The sequence below is a fragment of the Mus caroli genome, chromosome 2, assembly GCF_900094665.2.
Source record: "Mus caroli chromosome 2, CAROLI_EIJ_v1.1, whole genome shotgun sequence".
NCBI lineage: Eukaryota > Metazoa > Chordata > Mammalia > Rodentia > Muridae > Mus > Mus caroli.
In genome coordinates this window covers 24,570,934-24,590,262 of record NC_034571.1, presented here as the reverse complement: position 1 = coordinate 24,590,262, position 19,329 = coordinate 24,570,934, and the positions used below count along the sequence as shown (strand labels likewise).

General features: G+C 50.6%; 1 protein-coding gene across 3 annotated transcripts in view; it reads right to left on the bottom strand.

Moving 5' to 3' along the window:
* Ak8 (adenylate kinase 8) overlaps positions 1-19,124 on the bottom strand; it is a 115,619-nt gene extending 96,495 nt beyond the window's left edge. The window contains exons 1-5 of one of the 3 annotated variants that reach the window (XM_021155506.2): positions 18,938-19,124; positions 16,335-16,419; positions 9,176-9,225; positions 6,718-6,831; positions 2,068-2,136 (exon numbers count right to left, since the gene is read on the bottom strand). In XM_021155506.2, coding sequence (XP_021011165.1) covers positions 2,068-2,136; positions 6,718-6,831; positions 9,176-9,225; positions 16,335-16,419; positions 18,938-19,021 — 402 coding nt within the window. In that variant the 5' untranslated portion in view covers positions 19,022-19,124. Of the gene's footprint in view, positions 1-2,067; positions 2,137-6,717; positions 6,832-7,702; positions 7,752-9,175; positions 9,226-16,334; positions 16,420-18,937 lie in introns of those variants that run through there. The other 2 variants (XM_021155504.2, XM_021155507.1) reach the window with 2 other exon arrangements.
* Positions 19,125-19,329: the final 205 nt, after the last annotated feature.

Here is a 19,329-nt window from a genome sequence, read left to right as displayed (position 1 = left end):
AGGGAGGGAGGGAGGGAGGGAGGGAGGGAGGAATGATGCTTAGCCTGCATTGCCAGCCTCACTGGATTCAGAACCACTGTGGAATCCCATCCCGGGGTGTCCAGGAGAGCATTTCTAAAGGCTTAACTGAGCAGAGAAAACCCACCCTGAACACGAGTGGTGTCATTCCATGGGCTGAATTCTGAGTGAGCACAAACAGCCATCTCTGCTTCCTGTCTATAAACACAACGTGGCTGATTGCCTCACCACCCTGCCACAGTGTCTTCCCCAACACTGTATCCCAAGGAAATGTGCTGAGAAATGAAGGCTTCTATCTCACCCAAGGCTCCTGGGTGGTACAGAGGCAGCAAGGGATGGCATGACCCTACAGTCCTCACAAAGCCAGGTCCTCGTCAAAACCAAATCCCAGAGCAGCCTGAGACTACGTTAGACAGAACCCAAATGAGTCCATTACCTTCCAAGACAAAAAGTCAACATTCCCCAGAGGACAGGACCCAGAGTCTCATGATGTGAAAAGCATCCAGGATAAAACCCACTCAGCCCACGGAGATCAAGGCCAATACTGACTTATGTGGAGGGAAAAACCATTATCAGCAAGGGTGTGGCTCAGAGACCGAAATCATTCACAAAACAAACACTCTGCAGCAGCTACATTTTGTTGTTTTGTTTTTGTTTTTGTTTTTGTTTTTGTTTTTGTTTTTCAAGACATGGTTTCTCTGTATAGCTTTGGCTGTCCTGGAAATCACTCTATAGATCAGGCTGGCCTTGAACTTAGATCCTATCCTTCTCCCTCTGCCTCCCAGGGATTAAATGTGTGCGCCACCACCGCCAGGCAGCTAAATTTTTTTTTTCTAAGCCAATCTAGAAAATACGGAAAGATACAGTGTCTTGGCAATGAAACAGGAGGCAGAAAGAACCATCGAGACCTTAGGGACCGAGGAAAAAACCATCTAGACCTTAGGGACCGAGGAAAACTATAACCCAAATAAAAACCTCAGCGGTGGGAGGAAGATGGGACAGGAAGAATTAAGGAACTGACAAAGCTCGCTGTAAGTTATCCCATCTGAAAAACAGAAAATAAACGGACCAGAGCCCTGGGGTCCTAGAAGACAACACGCACGCTACTAGAGCACCAGAAGGAGAGGAGAAAGAATGTGCTGTGTGAGGTCAGCTTGATGTGAGTATGGCACCTTGGTTGTAACTGCCACGCTGCCACCAAGTCATCCCAATGTGCTTGCCGCACCCCAGAGAACAGGGTCACTAGATAGTCATCACATGTGCTGCATGCTCCTGGCCCTGGCCTTGCTTCTCAGCTCACACTGGAAAGGCCAGGCACACGGTGACCCAGCTCTGTGTTCCTTAGCATGAAACCCTTGCCCCCTGCCTTGTGGGGCAGGAGCTACCTGCACAAATGTCATCCAACACACGCTTCTGTCCCAAGTTTCCTCTGATTTCTTTTAATGTGACTCTGCTTACTTGTGGCCAGCTCCCAAACACTGGACCGGATTTTCTGAAACTGTGCAGGAATGGTTTAAAGGATAAAAGCTGGGGCTGGAGCCATGGCTCCATGGGTAAAAGCCCTGGCTGCTCTTCCAAAGGACCAGAAGTTAATTTCCAGCATCCAACTCAACAACTGTCTGTGACTCCAATTCCAGGGGACCCGATGCCCTCTTCTGGCATCCATAAGCATTCCACACACACAGTGCACACACATACATACAAAATGAAGGGGAAACACTCTTGACACATAAACTAAAAATAAATAAATCTTAAAAACAAATAAAAGCTAAAGACCTTGGTCACTTCAGTGTTGCTAGCTGGTACCCACACACGTTGGCTTCAGATTGGGTTAGTTGTCCCTATAGGCACCCCAACATACTTGTCAACTCCCACAGTTACCCTGAAACCCATGACCACAGACTGACCTTTGTGGAGCTTCTAGTTCAGAGCTTTACCTTCTCTGTAGCCTCTGATAGCCACCCTTGAAGATGGACACACCCCTCCCCTCTTAGCCTGGAAGCACCCCAGCTGGGCAGCATTGTGCCACGCAGGGCCAGACAGCCTTACCTTTCTGAGGCAGTCGTCTTCATTCAGACGCTCCTGGACAAGACCGACAAGAATCGAATTGGGAATCTTCTGAAAGAAAGGCACGTGGTGTGAGAGCCCCGGCCCCAGCCTGGAGCTCAGACGGGCAGACGTGGGCCCTTAAGCATTCTCCCTGTCAATGGTGTGCCCACATCAGCCCTTCCACATCCTCTGTCTTTTTTACCACCCAATGCCATGCCTACCTCTAAGCAGCAGGCTTCCCCATTCCTCCAAGTCCCTCTGCCTCCTAAGTACACTTCACACTGCGGATGCCCAGGAGTGCAGGATACTCAAGTTTCCATTCCACAAGCTGTTCAAGGGTGTGTCTGTCATCCCCAGTAGTGGTGGCGTTTCTCAAGGAAAAGAACTGGGTCTTTGGCCTTTGGACCCCACACAAGATAGGAGTAGGAGCTATTGGCTAAGGCTCAGAAGTGTATGTGTACCTCTCTCTAACTGCACACTCAGTGACTTCACCATGCTGACCAAAAGCTTGCTTTCATGGTAATGTTTACACCACAATAATGGGCAAGTTCTCACCCCAGAGAGCTGGGTGGGAATGTCCACCCTGCCCAGGCATCAAAATACTGTCAAGGTCATGTTTCTGGAAGCCTGGCTCTTATGAATCGGCGACACGTCTGAGTCCCAGAGTCCTAACCACCACAGTGGGCACCTCCATGTCAGGTGCCACCTACTCTGCTTTTTGAGATGGAGTCTCTCACTGGCCTAGAACATTCTGGGTAGGTTAGGCTGGCGGGCTAGCAAGCCCTGGGACCCTTTGTGTCTCTGTCTTCTCCGGTGCTGGGATTACAAGTAAGAGTGCCACATGCCTGACTTTTCTACATGGGTGCTGAGGCCTGAACTCAGGTCTTCATGCTTGCACAGCAAGCTCTTTACCTACTTATTCAGCTGCCCAGGGCTCCTCCCACAGCCTCTGCATTTTTGGTTTGTTTGGTTTGGTTTGGTTTTGGTTTAAGATAGAGTTTTTCTGTGTATACCTGGTTGCCCTGGAACTTGCTCTGTAGACCAGGCTGGCAAACTCTGAGGTCTTCTCTCTTGAGTGCTGGGACTAAAGGTATGTGCCACTGTTTGCCTCTGCTCTTTTGAGACAAGGTTTTATGTTGCCCAAGCTCCCTTCCAACTCCTATGTAGCCAAGGATGACCTTGAACAACTGATCCTTCTGCCTCTATTTTCCATGTGCTGAGATTACAGGCAAGTGTCACCCTTCTCGGCTTACTGAGGGCCTGATGCACGCTAGGCAAGTCGACTGCGCCACATTCAGCCCTGCCACTGGTTTTCCAGGAACCCAGCCAGGAAGTTCTGAACTTGAGAATCTGCTTCTCTAACATGTCTCCAAGTGATGTCATTTCTCCTAGAGTGGGGCCTCACAAGAACCTCTGGCCTAAGGTGACCTCAGAGTCAAAGGGTCCGCCAGGTGGGGAGCCACTGGCTATCAGCCCTTTTGCTGATGCCCACTTCCTCCCAGGTATCCAACGGAGCTCCCTATATTGGCAATGTAGCAGGAGTGGGTAGGTAGCACTGGGTAGGTAGTACCTTCTCTTCTCAGTCTCTTCCAGGCTCTTCCCAGCCAGAGCAGTTCCCAGTGTCCCCCTCCTTCCCTCCTGCCATCCACCGAAGCAGTATTCACATAGGTATAGGAATGCAGGAGGCACCTGCTCAAACGCAGGGAATGCAAGCAGTCAAAGTAGGAGGCTGAAAGGCAGCAGGCCAGGGTGGGGTACATGCCTCCTCGGGAAGCCTTCCCAGCGTGGGGCTTGGTAGTGGCTTTGAGCAGCGCCCATCCCAAGTGCCCCCTGCCGCTGTTCCCTGCCACTGTGCTGTCTGGATGGCAGCTTTGATGTGTCATATCACAAGGGCTTCTGGGCTGCTTCTTGAGGCCCTGCCAAACTGTCTATGCAGGAGTCAGGTTGCCTCTTTCCAGAACCCGAGGGTGCATCCCCACCCTCCAGCCCCCAGGCCTGGCCTTAGGGGGGAGAGGCATAGACAAGAAGAGAGCCCAGGGTGGCCCCTCCCAGCACAGGTGTGAGTGCCTAGCCTCACCTTGGGCAGTCTGCTTCCTTGGCCTCTTAGGGACAGCTCTGACTACATCTACTTCAGCCAGCTCCCCGTTTCCTTTTCTCTCTGGCAGCATCCAGTGTTGCTTGTAGCTGCTTCTGGGGCCCAGTGGTGGGGCGGCTGGCTTGACACTCCAGTATGCCTTCTGGAGGGGCATGCTTATTGGCTGCCTGGGGGTACCAGGTGTATGGGATGGGCCTGGTTCTGCCTCCAGGACTACTTATCTTCAAGAATTGGACCTTATTTCACACAGAATTGGTACAAACTCAAAATGGTCACCAGCAAGCTCCATTCTCAGTGACCCTAATGTCCCTGGGTCACCTAGGTGGGCACTTTAGTGCACAGTATAGACTCCAGTAGTACTGCAGAAAGGGAGGAACTGAGAGCCCCTGGTCTGCTTTCCACACAGACAGCAGCTCTGTCAGAATGGTTACGAACCTTTCTCAGGTCCAGAGAGGCAGCTGAGTTGGTAAAGGCACGTGCTGCCAACCCTGATGCCCAGAGCTCAGTTCTTGGGTGGAAAGAGAGTGTACACTTCCAATAACTGTTCTCTGACCGCCACACGTGCCTTGATGCCTGAGCACATGCAAGTGCACACATGTGTGAGTATAATTTAAAAGTAAAAGGGTCTTTGCTGTTGTTTTGTTTTGTTTTGTTTTTTGAAAGAACATATTTTCCAGACTCTTTTGCAAAGCTCAGCAGCGGCAAGTTAGCAGGAGGTTAAGGAATGGTAGGAAGCACTTCTAGATTTTGGAGGAAGAGGCAATGGTTGGGGACAGGGGACAAGACGAAGGAGGGAATGGAATGAGAGGGGCAGATTTCAGCCATTGATACCCAGGGACAGACGGGAAGTGCTGGGCCCTGGGTTCTAGGGGGAGGCTACCAAGCTAGCTCAGAAGCCAGCAGCGGGCAGGCTGTATCCCCCAGATGTGAGATCTGTAGAGACAAAGCGGAGCCTGACGGCCTGTGCCTACTGTTCTAGCACTCGGAGGTCAGAACATCCTAGATGAAGGTCATGCTCAGCTCCACAGCCGTCAGGATACAGGGGCGTGGGGAAAATACTTGGTAAACCGTGTAGGGAACTGCATTTGGAAAAGCCCAGCGTGAGGAAGGCCTCCTTGAGCCCAGCCTTCTAAGCTCTGGACCAATGCAACATGTGATTGTGCCCCCTCCCCTGCCCAGCAGGGGACACAGCAACTGGGACACAATCAACTGCAGCGACAGAGGGGAGTTATATTGGGTTGTGCTGCGCTGGGCTCTCATCTCTATTCCCATGTTATGGCCTGCTCCTGCTCCTGCTCCTGCTCCTGAAGACTGGCTCTAAATGAAAGCGGCAAACCACAGATGGTTTCCCAGTGAAGCTGGGAGCCCTAGGGGAGGGAGTTCGCCTGGGTTGCATACTTCCTGTTGAGAATTCAATCCTAGAAGCTCTGGGGCCCGACCCAGGAGCAGCTGAAGCTAGGGCCTGGCCCACAGGGTTCTCATGACTCCTGCGTGTCTTTGTTATATTTTATAGTATAAAGTTCAGCATAAACCAAAAGCTGTGCCACGTGTCCTCAGTGTTTTGGGGGGGCAGTCTTGCCCCTTGGGGTGTTCTGGAACTTTGATCCCAGGCTCTTCCATGCCCGGCAGTACCACAGCCTTGCCCTCAGCTCACAGCCCTTGCAGCCTGTGCGTGTGGCTCAGCAAGTGGTGGGGTCAGGGCATTGACCATCGGGTCTGACCGCTGCTCCCATCTGCTGCGTTCACTTTAGTTTTCAGTTTTGGCAAAAAGGCATCCTTTGTCATGGATGGTGACTCAAGTTCATGGTTCGGTTGGAAGATCAGGCAGGCTTGTGTTTCTGTCTCATGAGTGAGCACACTGCTGGCTGAGGCTGGGGACTGATGGATCTGGCTCCTGTGGTTCGGAGGCTAAGCACTAGAAGGGCCAAGAGGCCTTGACTGTGGCCAGGGCACTAGACAAATGAATGGGCTCTGCCTATAGGCTCTGAGGTGGTGGGGCTGAGGGGACACTTCACTATCAACAAACCCCGAGGGTCCCACAGGAGGAGGAGGGAACCTGAACCTCAGAGAATGCCAAAAGACACATCCTCACTCCTTGCTCCAAAGGGAATTTTGGGGGGAAAAAAGTCTTTGCAGTTCTCTTTGACTGAACAGTGTCCTGAAACACAAGACAAGGATGTAAAATAGGCAGAGACCTGGACCCCTAACTGAACGGCCCGGTCTAATAGGTGGGCTGCAGGTTCAGTGAGAGATCTGACTCAAACAAAACCAAAACCAAAAACCAAACACATGTTGGAGAATGATCAAGAAAATAATTCACTATCAACCTATCAACCTCTGGCCCTCCATACACATGCATGTGCACCATCATGTATACACGTGCGCGCGCGCACACACACACACACACACACACACACACGCAGAGATAAGAGAAATCTTATAAAAATAAATGTAAAAAAGAAAATGGAAGCTAGCCAAGCACGCAGGAAGTGGAGATGTAAAGCCACTGCTGCCTTGTCCCCTGTCCTTGCCCCTTGGTCCAGGGCCAGCCTTACCTTGTAAACCTGGTAGTAATTCTTGGCTTCCAGAGACAGCCGGGAAAACTCCCTTTCTAGCAAGCTCTCCTTGGTGATGAGGTTGCTGTTTAGATGTTTGCAGAGCCACATGGCCTGAAAGAGGGGATGAGGCAGGAATGAGAGTGGTCACAACACACTCCTCAGGTCTACAACTCTGGTGGCTGGGGACATAGCTCAGTCCATAAAGTGTTCTCCTCACAAGGAGAGAGACTTGAATGGAACCCCCAAAACCCATGTCACAACTCCTGGTTTGGTGGCACTTGCAATGCCAATGCTGTGAAGGTGGAGGCAGGATCCCTGGCCGGGCAGTCTAACCTAGTAATGAGTTCCGGGGTCAGCGAGAGACCCTGTCTCAAAGGAGGGAGATGGTATTACAATGCTCAAGGATTGTCTTCTGGTCTACTTGCGTGTGCTCACGCGCACACACATACACACACACACACTCAAAGCTGGGGATGGTCGTACATGGCTGTACTGTAGCATTCAGAAAGCTGAGGCAGGAGAAATGTGGAGGTCAGCCTGATCAAATAAAGGGACCCTCTCTAAAAACAAACAAAACAAACCACAGTAAAATTTAATCTGCCAAATCCTTCCACATTCTACTAGAAAAAAGATGGCTGAGGAGCTGGAGAAGGGACCTTAGCTTAGCAGTGGAAGACTTGCCTGGCATGTACAAGAACTTGGATAAAGAAGAGGAGGCTGGTCCCAGAAAATGGAGTCATTTGTGGGTAACTGGAGAGGCCCCAGGAGGTGGACATAAAAGGTGCTCCCCAGCCTCTCTTTCATCTGCACTGTCTGCCTGTCTTGCCCACCATTTTGGCTCTGGGTGGCCGTCCACCCATGGGCCAAGTGGCTGTCTTTCTGAGCTCTGTGGACCACAAGGGAGAGATGGAGGCTGGCCTCTGTGTTCCACACCTGCTCTGTCCAGCAACTCCCTCCCAGTGATCAGAGAGGAGCCCTTTACCTAAAGGAGATGCTCAGTCCAGGGTGCCCCATTCCTGCTGAGAACTCAGCTCAGTGAGAGCCCAGCAGGTATCTAAGTGCAGTCCTTCCTGGCCAGGGCGGTCTAGGGGGAGGAGACTAAACAGAAAAGCTACAAACGGAGACACAGGACAAACTAACACACAGACAGATGCCGACAGCTGTGCTGACCTCATAGTGCAGCATGTGCTGGGCATTCATGCAAGAACCACCAACTCCTGTTCCCTCTGAGGTGAAGTGCTAGCTCAGCAAGGGACAGCCCAACCCCTCAGTGACATGAGTTTAGAAGGTAAAAGAGTCCCAGCTCTGATTATCATAATCTAATCCATCCGTGGCATTTAAAAACTACAACTAGGGGCTGGCTTGGTGGGCTGGGGTGCCTGATGCTAATCCTGATGACGAGTTTCATCCCAGACACTCATATAATAGAGAGAACATCAAATCCTAGCAGTTAATTCTGACCTCAGTATGTAAACAATAGCCCATGTATGGTCCCCCAACCACCAACATGCATGTATACACATAAACACATGTGAAATAAACAGAATGTAATAAAAATTAGAAAAAGAAAACCTGGGCCTGCAGTTGGACACAGTGGTACAGGCCTGTAATCAGAGCTACTGAGAGGCTGGGGGAGGAATGCTCTGAGCTTGGGGACAGCCTGAGGTCAGTCAGCACTAAGACTCCATAACCCAAGCCTCTAAGGGATGCAGGCTGCTTGACAGAGAAATGCATTTTACCGCTACAGCTGAGGGAAGGCCCAGGAGTTCTCATCCGTGGTGGTTTGAATGAAAATACCCCCCACAGGCTCACAGGGAGCTGCACTATTAGGAGGTGTGACCCTGTTGAAGTAAGGGTGTCACTGGAGGGTAGGCTTTGAGGCTCAGGCTCCATGGCTCCACTCTCTCTCCCTGCTGCCTGCTGATCTCTCTCTCTCTCAGCTACCTCTCCAGCGTCATGGCTGCCTGCACACTGCTATGCACCATGGTGGTAATGGACTAAACTTCTGACCTGTAAGCCAGCCCTAGTTATATGTTTTCCTTAGAAGAGTTGCTGTGGGGGCTTGGGGGCGCACGCCTTTAATCCCAGCACTTGGGAGTCAGAGGCAGGTGGATTTCTGAGTTCGAGGCCAGCCTGGTCTACAGAGTGAGTTCCAGGACAGCCAGGGCTATACAGAGAAACCCTGTCTCGAAAAACAAACAAAAACAAAAAGAAAAACAAAACAAAAACAAAAACAGAAGAGTTGCTGTGGTCCTGGCGTCTCTCTTCACAGCAATGAATCCCTAACTAAGACACCTAACTAAAACCCTAACTATAAACATGTGCTGCCATCTGTAACGAGAAAGCGGGCAGGAGGAAAAGGGCAGGCACGCGGACAAGTCGCCGGTGCACAGCCTCCTGTTCACTGGAGCATGAACGACACGTTCTACAACGACATTTAATATAATGCACTTACGATGGTGGTTTTCCCTGAGGCGGGCGGACCTAATATCACAACCTTCGGCACTGTGGAAGAAAAAGATTTGAATGTCAGCTCTGGGCATGACAAAGTGGCCTCCCACGCCCGTGCTGCTCTGGGTCTATTTCTTTCTTCCCTCCCCAGATTTCATCTCTGCCAGTGACATGGCCATTCATAACACTGAGGCTGGGAGATGCTCGAGCCCCAAACGCATCCTCCGTGTTTAGAGAGGTAAGCGATCACCAAGGTAGGTTATTTTTCTATCTCCGCTGGGACACAGACACAGTAACTTGTTTGCCAAACTAATGAATATCAAAAACAATTGGGATTTTCAAATACCATAAAGCATTTTAAGCAGGGACTTTGTCTTGGGGACATTCTTTCAAATAAAGTTGTATTTTATGTAAATCGACCTTTGATGCTTTATATATATATATATTTATGCCTTCTTATTTAGCAAATTGTATCCTCCCACCCCATCATTTTACAGAAGAAAATAATGGAAAGAAACCTGTGGTGTCTAGGCCAGATTTATAAAACCCAAGGTGGGCAAGTCTTTGTTTGGAATGCAGGCATTTCTATGCAAATTTTTAAAAACCCTGGCAGCTTCTTTGTGGCTGTAAGTCCTGGCTCTGAGACAGTGTTGGTTTCTGCAGAAGCCCTAGCGGGTCATCTCAGAAACCATGGAGTAGTTGCTGCCAAGAGAACTGTACCACAGTGAAAAGGGCCAGGGCGTGAGCACAAGCAAGATCAAGTGGACCATAAGCCCAGATGTGACTGCCAAGGAAGTGTCTGATGTCACCGCCATCCTACTTGTCCAGAGTGACTCCCCTTAGCCTTAGGGCACATGAACACCGTCTATTCCAATGCTCTTGAGGCTCTCCTGTGCGCATGGGGCTGGAAGGACTCCGTGTGGTGGAGAGGCATGGATGACTGTGTACTCTGGGGACAGACACAGAGGTGGATCCAGAGAGAATCCTTTAGACCAGTAGTTTAGTGGCCAAGCACATGGACACCCTTCTAGACTGCTTACATTTAAATAGATCTCTGCCCAAATTCCCAGTATCTTCTCACTTCCAAGGAAAAGGTGGGAGAGAGTGTAAGATGACTCCTTCCCCTGCCCTCCCCTCCCACCACCATCCCTGACCCCACCTTTGAAAGTCTCACAGTGGCACAGGACCAGAGAACATGACAGAGGTTCCACATGTCTCTACATAGTGGGCAGGCTAGGCACAGTGAGTCAAATAACTTGGGCACCACAGTACTCTGCTGGCCCAACTACCCTGATACTTTTGGTTCCGTTGGACCCCTCAGGAGCATTGCTTCCAAAAGGCTGGGATAGGTCCTGCTTTTCCTAAAAGCCCTGGGGCTCAAAGAATCCCTCTAGAGTCCCAAATGATCCCCTACTTTTTGCTGAGAGGCCTAAGGCAGCCCTGGTTTTCTCAGATGATCCAAACATACTTTTCACTTGTCATGTCCCTGACAAGAATGTCCTTGTCTTCTGCACCCAGGAGATACCAGAGTCTCATTGCTTCTTCCTACTTGAGATGACATCCTGGTCACACTGTGAAGGGCTTGGTCAAGCTACTGCAGCAGCTTTCCTTCAGCTGCGTAAGCTCCATTGCAGGGCCTAAGAAACAGGCACGGTGCCAGGCGGTGGTGGCCCACGCCTTTAATCCCAGCACTCGGGAGGCAGAGATAGGCGGACTTCTGAGTTCAAGGCCAGCCTGGTCTACAAAGTGAGTTCCAGGACAGCCAGGGCTATACAGAGAAACCCTGTCTCAAACAAAACAAAATAAACAAAAAAAAAGAAAAAAAGAAAAGAAAGAAAGAAAGAAAGAAAGAAAGAAAGAAAGAAAGAAAGAAAGAAAGAAAGAAAGAAAGAAAGAAAGAAAGAAAGAGGCACGGCTGTCCTCAGCAAGTGGCCAGTCCCTGGGGACAGGAACAAAGTCTCATCCACATGTCAGTGGTCAAAACTGTCACAAACACAGCAGCACCTGCACTGGCCATCTGGACTGTCCCAAGCTCTGGATGTAACCACTGAGAGTCACCATTGCTGCCACCTACTAAGGGTTCCCTTTGCTTGTCAGCATTGTATGGATCTGCTAAGACTCCTCAGGTAGCCACGTCAAGACATGCTGTAGTGAAAGGGAAGAGGCTCAAAGAATCCCACACAGCTAGGAGCCATGCCAGGGTGACCTCCCAGGAAGGACACCTCAAGCAAGGCTTCAAAATGGTTTGGGGAAAGAACACAACTGTTCTAGGCACTGACACCACAGCCTTTGTCTTTGATGCTCTGTGGTCCCTGGGGCTGCCACCAGCCACTGCCATCCAGGAACCAGGCCTCACAGAGCCTCTGCCAAATAGGGGCAGCACCTGGCATAGATTGTCACAGGAACTGGGGACATTTCCCAGCATCTGAGATGTCAGGGCAGGGCTCAGGTCTGGAAGCAAGGGGCCCATTCCTACTCTTTAGTCACAGGCCAGGACAAGGCCTCCCAGGGCCTCCACCTTAGTGAGAGACACCACAGCAGGTAGGAAAGACACATCTGCAGCCCAAGTGTGGAAATGAGGTGGGTTTGTGGACACTTGGTCCAGTGAAAGGTGAAGGTAAGGTTGAAGCCAAAGTTCAGTCTAGGGTTTGGAGAGCAGCAGGGGAAGGAACCAAAGGCAGAAAGAGAGGTCTCCTTCTAGAACTCGGGAAAGTTGCTAAGACTGTAGAGAGAATGCCTGCTCAGACAAAGCCAGGAGGATGGAGGGCTGCTGCGTGAGCCTACTGGGCACCCGCTGCTCCGAGCACAGGCCTTAGCGCAGTCTTTGGAATGCCACCAGCCAAATCCATCAGGGCTCATGGTGCTGAGGAAGAAGGGAGACTCATTTCACATCGAGGGTGTAACCAGGGCATAACATCTGGCTGTGTGTTTATCTTAGTACAGGCCCTGGGCTGGGGCTCCCGGGGGAAGCTCTTCCTCTCTCTTCCGGGCTCCTGTAAGTGGCACCCAAATTGTACACGCCCGAGGAACCACTCTAAAGAGGAGCATCGTAGCGCTTCTCCCCTCCCAACTCCTCGTACCCACTTATGTGACTAATTTTGGTTTCTTAAAATCTAACACCTTGAAACTCCAGCCTAGCTCATGAGTAATTATTTATAAACAGTGTCATAAAAGGCGGCTTGACTGCCAAGAGTAATCAAATTCCTCCAACCACTTCAAAGAAAATCAAAGAACCTTTCCATCCATGAAGCCTTTTGAGGCTTAACTAGGAACATGATTTAAAATTCACAAGGAACCCCTCAGGTATCAGAACTCTAATACAAGGCTTTCCTGGACAAGCGTTTGATAAGAGGCGAACTGCTCCATTATATCCTCCACCGCCCGTGCTAATATTGCCCAGGGCCACCATAAACGCTCACTTTGTACTAAATGCTTTTCTCGAGGCAAAGGGGCTGCTAGCCCGAGTGTGGGGCTCCTTCCCTCCCGCCTGTGCACGCTCACAGGCCCAATGACTTCTGCCTCCATGTCAGTCACTGGCCAGTGTCACATGTGCCCAAGTCTGCTCCACTGCCTGGAAGCAGGAGAGTCATGTTCTGAGCTCTGGTGCCTAGGAGGCAAGCTACTCTTACTGCTGCCCAGCAGAGAGGGGGAAATGCATGTTGGATGTCTTGGGACCCCATTAAACTCCAGAGGGGTGTGGCTCAAGCTGATATCGCATGTCTTATCTGAGACACCCCAGAAGTTGCAACAGCAAGGTGGCTCCCTGCTCCTCCTCTGCCACCCCCTCTTATCCCTGTTTTTCTGGGGATGAAAGTCTGTGAGTGTCCCTAACCAGACACAGATGTCCCAAAAATGCTCACCAGGTCTGAGAGTAAGATGGAGAACTAGAATATAATTAAGCCGCTAAAGCCATGGTTATGGGACCTGAAGATCATCCAAGCTGGAAAGTGACACCTATCCCCATGAGGTGGAAGGCTGGCCTGTCCCCAAAACAGGCCTGGAGCAGAGGGTCTTTGCAAAGTCACAGCCAGCCCTGGAAATGTGTAGTAGGTGGCCACAAGCAGACTGTCACACAGGGAGGAGGTGGCTGCCCAGCAGGCATCAATTACCCTGAGGCCAGCCCAGAATGGAGATGCAGAGACTGGAGCAAGCTACTTCAGGGCATTTGATGCTGAAATTCGGAGCTGAAACAGCACAGCGGTTCTAAGACAGGAAGAGAAGGCAGAAGCAGCCTCACGGTCCAGCTTCTTACTTCAGGCCGAGGTTACAGAAGCTTAGGCCATTGCCTCAAAAGGTTTCCCCCCATAGTGGGGGTGTGAAGCAAGAGCACAGACACTAAAAGCACTGGCTGCTATTGGAGAGGACCTGGGCTCAGTTTCCAAGACCCACATGGTGGTTCACAACTATGTGCACTTCTGTGGGTACTGCATGTATATGGTAAACTCATACATGCAGGCAAAACACTCATACACAAATAATGAAAATAAATACCCCCCCAAGTACACTGAATAAAGTGGAAACTTTCTTTGGAAAGTTGGTTGGATGGTGTTTTGCTGGGGCAAACTCGTGAAGGAGTGTTTAGCTGAAATGGACACAGGTGAAAGGATGTTCTGCTAAAGCAAGCATGTGAAAGGGCATGTGATGAAGGAATCTTTATTAACAACACACGGGTATTGGTCCACCTTACATTGCATAGTTAAGCTACATTTGTCTGGACTCTGTGGACTTGGGCTGATTGGATAAATGTGCTGAGGCAAGACATATGGAGGACACCTGATGTTTGGAGGATATAAATAGGACTCCACAGAGTGACGGAGACAGAGCTCAGCTTGCTGGTACAGCTAGCTGTGCAACACTTGTGGGTCTCGTGTCTTCACTGATCTTTGCTTTCCTGAGAGAGGCACAGTTTAGAACGTCTCCTGGTGTCCCTCTGGGTCCCTCCTGCTGTCTCGGCTAAAGGCTGAGGTCTGGCTGTCTCTGCTAGGTCGTGTCACCACTGCTGCTAACCAGACTCTACTGAACTGGACTGCTGGTGCATCTGTGAGGTGTTTACGAGTGGACTGAGCTGCTACTGCCTGCTAAACTATAAACTAAACTGCTGATCTCCATCCAACACATCTGATTCTCCAAAGAACCCTTAAGTTTCCACTTCACCTGAGAGGCACTCTCACCCAGGCAGGACATTCATATCAACAGCAGATAGGGCCAGTGCAGAAGCTCCCTCCAGCACAGCACAGCAGCCAGTCAACCAGGGAAGAGACAGAAGGAATTGTCCCAGGAAGGACAGGTGAGGTTGGAAGAAGCAGATGGAACTCCAGGAAGTAGAATTCCCCAACCCTCCTGTCACGGCTCAGCTTCCATTCAGTCTGTAGTCCCAATCTCAGCCAAGGGCTGGGGTACCCAGACTCAAACCATTTGTGCCCTGGAAGAGCCTTGGGGCTCCCTTAGAACTCCCTGCTGAGGTCCACATGCTGGACTTGGGATAAAAGAGGATCCTCATTCTGACTACCACCAAGGTGTGTGGGAAAGGCTGGTGAGCTGGCTGCATCTGCAAGCACAGAGGCGGCTCTCTCTACCTTTATAAAAAATATATATATTAAAGATTTCTTCTAGTTTCATGTCTGTCGCTAAATCATAAACTACAATGAAAAAATGCAGCTTGTAGTTAGTAGTTAGTAGAGCTTACAGTTAGATTAGTTAATTAGTTAGATTAGTTAATTAGATAGTTAGTAGAGCTTACAATTCCAGGCTACAGCTCAGCACTGAAGGGAAGTCAAGGCAGGAACCTCACACAGCCAGTCACATTACATTCACAGTCAAGAGCAGAGAGAACCTGTTTGCCTGCTCTGGCTTGCTTGCGCTCAGTTGGATTTCTTTAGTTTCACACAACATGAGAATAGTGCTGCCCACAGTGGGCTGGGCCGAGTTGACAATTCTAGCTTAAGCATCACAAGATTTATTCTACCTGTGCAGGGTGGATGTCTGTGACCATGTTCATGCCAAGGCCAGAAGAGGGCATTGGATCCCCAGAGAGAAAGGTACAGACATTTGTGGGATACTCAGTTTGTTATGGGGGTGCCAGAATCCGAACCGGAGTCCCCATATTGTAAAGCAAGTGCTCTTAACTGCTGGGTTTTTTTTTTTTTGTTTTTTCGAGACAGGGTTTCTCTGTGTAGCCCTGGCTGTCCTGGAACTCACTCTGTAGACCAGGCTGGCCTCCAACTCAGAAATCTACCTGCCTCTGCCTCCCGAGTGCTGGGATTAAAAGTGTGCGCCACCACGCCCAACTCTCTCGACCTTTTTAAAACCTAACTTTTTTGTTTGTTTCGGTTTTTCAAAATGAGTTTGCTCTGTGTAGCCCTGGCTGTCCTGGGTAGACTAAGTAGACCAGGCTGGCTTCAAACTCAGGGATCCACATGCCTCTGTCTCTTGTGTGCTGGGATTAAAAGTGTGCGCCACCACCCCCAGCTTAAACCCAAACCTAATTTTTCTTAGACAATTTACCATCATTTCTGATCACAGGCAGCCCAGTCTTACCATGGGGCATCTCAAGCCCTGAAGTCAGCTTTACTGGTAAGATAAAGCTCCCTCGGAACTGCTAATGGAACAGTGAGAAATTAAACCAACCAACCAAGACACCAGGTCACTCTGGGGTTCACCGGGGCAGAATACTCCTCTCTTGGCTTCCTCTTCCCAGTTCTGCACTCGAGCCTGGGGTCTAGCCACCTGCCTTTGGTTGAGATTTGGAGAGCTCGGCAACTCATTAGCAGGTGCTGATAATGAGACCCTTGGAAAAGTCCAAGTATTCGCTGTCTAGGTAGACCAGAAACCAAACTTCACCTGACAAGTGGAGTGATCAGAGAGTTTAAACCCAACAGGCGACATCAGCGAGGGCAGGCGGAAGCATTAATAATTGATTACATGGGCCATTCTGGGGTTTGCATTTTAATAGCCTGGCAAGAGAATTTTTATTAGTTAGGCTCAAAAAGAAAAAGAAGGCATTCTCCAATTAACTACTGCAACTTGTCAAAGTACCTCTCCTCCCTGTTCTGTTCTGATCCCCATTCAGGCACAGGCAGGACAGAGGGCTCTGGGCCACGGTCAGGATGGCCTGGGGTCGCTGGAGGGGGCGGCAGCTACTCCACACTGGAGCGAGTGCTCACCATTATCATTGTTCCTGCGCAGGTGAGTGATCATGAAGCTGATGGGGTCCTCCGGCTGGTGGATCAGGAGCTGCTCCAGCATGTTCTGTGGGCACAAACAGATATCAAGAGGTTAACACCTTCAGGGACCCTGGTTGCCATGGGGACCACCTGTTGGAACATCTGCTGGTGTCACTGGCAGCAGAAGCCTGAGGAAGCAGTCAGGTCCCCACCTCATCTCCCTTTGTGTTTCCCCCACAGTCTTCCCAAGGTCCTGCACAGCTGTCCTGTTGCAGCGCCTCAGTGAATGCTGGTCTTCTGCCTAGAGCGCCTCTTGCTCCTTGACCTGGCTTCTTGGTCATCAGCTCTCAGTGCACCAGGTAAACCCCTGCTGCCCTCTGCTCCTGCACAGGCCTGCATGTGTACTGTGTTCCCTGCCTCTCCTATTCCTGCTCGACACTCCATGGGTTTTTCGGTCCTCCCTGTCTACACAATTGCAGTAGGTACCCAGTGCAGTTGCTAGCCACGAAACGAAGCCCTCACTAGTGGCTGAGTCTCTCCAAAGTGGGACAGAATACTTATCCACCAAGCAGTTAAATAGTCCTGGATATTCTGGCCATTTAACCAACTGAGCAAACACGTCAGAGGAAGCAGTTTTCAGAGTGGCACACCAGGGAACTGGAGAGCTGACAGCAGCTGGGCTGCAGGGGAGGTAGGAAGGGCCAATGAGGACAATGAGGTGCAGGGTAGTCAAGGGCACCAATGGGGAGTCCTGTTCAGACTCTAGATCTCATCCGAAAGTCCCTCCTCTTCTTGGGGCCTCAGCTCTCCTTCCCCAGCCCCCTACCATTCGTTCAGTGGCACAGCTGGGCTGGCTCTGTGCTTAGAGATAGATGTTGCTGTTCACTTCTTTTTTTTTTTTTTTTTGGTTTGGTTTTTCGAGACAGGGTTTTTCTGTGTAGCCCTGGCTGTCCTGGCACTCACTTTGTAGACTAGGCTGGCCTTGAACTCATAAATCCGCCTGCCTCTGCCTCCCGAGTGCTGGGATTAAAGGCGTGCGCCACCACGCCCGGCTGCTGTTCACTTCTTGACTAAGAGGTTACATAGGTAACATATCTGCATGCTTCAGGCTGATAAGGCCATGAGTCCTTCTCAGGACAAGACAAAAAGAAGCCACGTCTGAGGACAATCTGTTATCACGGATGAACAGCAGTGGATCTGTGAATCCCACAAGAGCCACAGACATCTGATAAAACTTCACAGAGCTGTACACACCACCACAGAAACCCAAGAGCAGGTGAAAGGGATCCAGGAGAAGCCTGCAGTGGAGGCTCAAACACTGCACCCACTTCTGCTTCACGGCTTTGAGAAAACCAAGGATACACGGCCCAAGCTAGACAAGAGGTGAACGCCATTTTTATAACTTCCCAAGTCTAAGATTATTTGAAAATAAATGATAATAAGATAAAGTATTCTTGGCTATCGCCCCACCAATCCAACAAGAAAGCAGGCCAGGATCATATATCTCCCCTCTCGTGCCCCCAGATTTGCTATTTTATTTGTGGATGACCACTCTCAGTCTCCCCTCCATTAACACTTTCCAAAGGAGCTTGCTCAGTAGACTCAGGTTCCTCTCTCTCTCTGTGTGTGTGTGTGTGTGTGTGTGCGCGCGCTAGGCTTGCATTATAGGGTACTAGAAACTGAGTTCTAGTTTGCCTGCGGCCCCCAGAATCACTGAGTATTAGACAGCTCATCGGTCCAGCCCCTAAAAGTCACTTTCACCTCTGGAGAGCACAAGTCAAAAACTGGAGCAAACATAGATGGGGATATGGTTTGGCCGAAGGCCACAGTTGCCTGGGAACCAGGACAGGCTGGGAGCTAGTATAAGGGATGAGGGACGAGGGCTTTCCAAAGGCCAATTCTGAGGATAGAGGCTATGTAGAAAATATGAGGAGACCACCTGGATAGGGATGCCATCTAAAACTTATACGATCCCCTACTTGTCCTAAAGGGTCAAAGACACCCTCATGAGACAAAACGCATGTGTCCTTTGCCTGACGGCTGAGACAATCGGTTTGGTCCTGGGAACTGGAATTTCCCAGGAACCTCATGCCAGGAGAAGGAAAAGGCTGGCACCAGCCAGAGGGGCGGGTCTCCTGGGAAGTTTTCCTCCAACTTGTCAGACCACCTTGCAGGAGGGAGTGGAACGGAGATAGATATGGGTCAGTAAGGTGCGGGATCACACTAGACTTGTGTGGACCCCAAAACTAGTCCCGGGTAGCAGATCACTGAACTTCCTGAACGTGTTCCTCCTCCCATTGTGGTCACAGGAAATAAATCTTTCTCAGACTTTTTCTTTTTTTTTTTTTTTTTCTGTTGCTTATCTCTTTAACTGGTCTTGGAGTGAGGTGGGTGAGCCTAGCTTGTTAGGGCTTCCAAGGCCCAGCTTAAGTAAGACTCAGGGCTCGGGAACCGGTTGAGGTTTCGCACACAATGCCAGAAGAGGCCCTGGAGACTACTGCGCCATTTCACAAGTGGGGAAACTGAGGAAAGGGATTTTCCCCCAGACCATGCTGCCCGCCCGGCCCGGTAGCCGTACTCCCTATCCTCGGGCGCCTGGTCACCTGCATCATCTCGAAAATGTGGTAGTCTTCCCCGTACTGAGGCATTTCCGGGGGAATGTGGTGAGGGGCTGTGGTTGCATCCATGTTTCCGACAGCGTTCCGCTCCTTAGTAACGGCGTTGCTGGGACGCCAAGCTATGCGTCATCGGTGAGCGACTCAGCTGGGGCGAGTCCTGGTCCCGGGTTCCATCCACCGCGGTCCTGATCTGCAGTCGGCTCTCCCTCCCCAGGGCAGAGGAGCCACGGACCGGCCACAACGCAAACTCCAGAACGCCTGTGGAGCTACAGAGCAATGGGGGGCGGGGGGGGGGTCGAATGACAGAAACAAATCCTGCTTCTGGTGTAGCCAACTGTGTGGATCTGGGCGCTGGAAGCTGACCCTGCTCCCTGGAT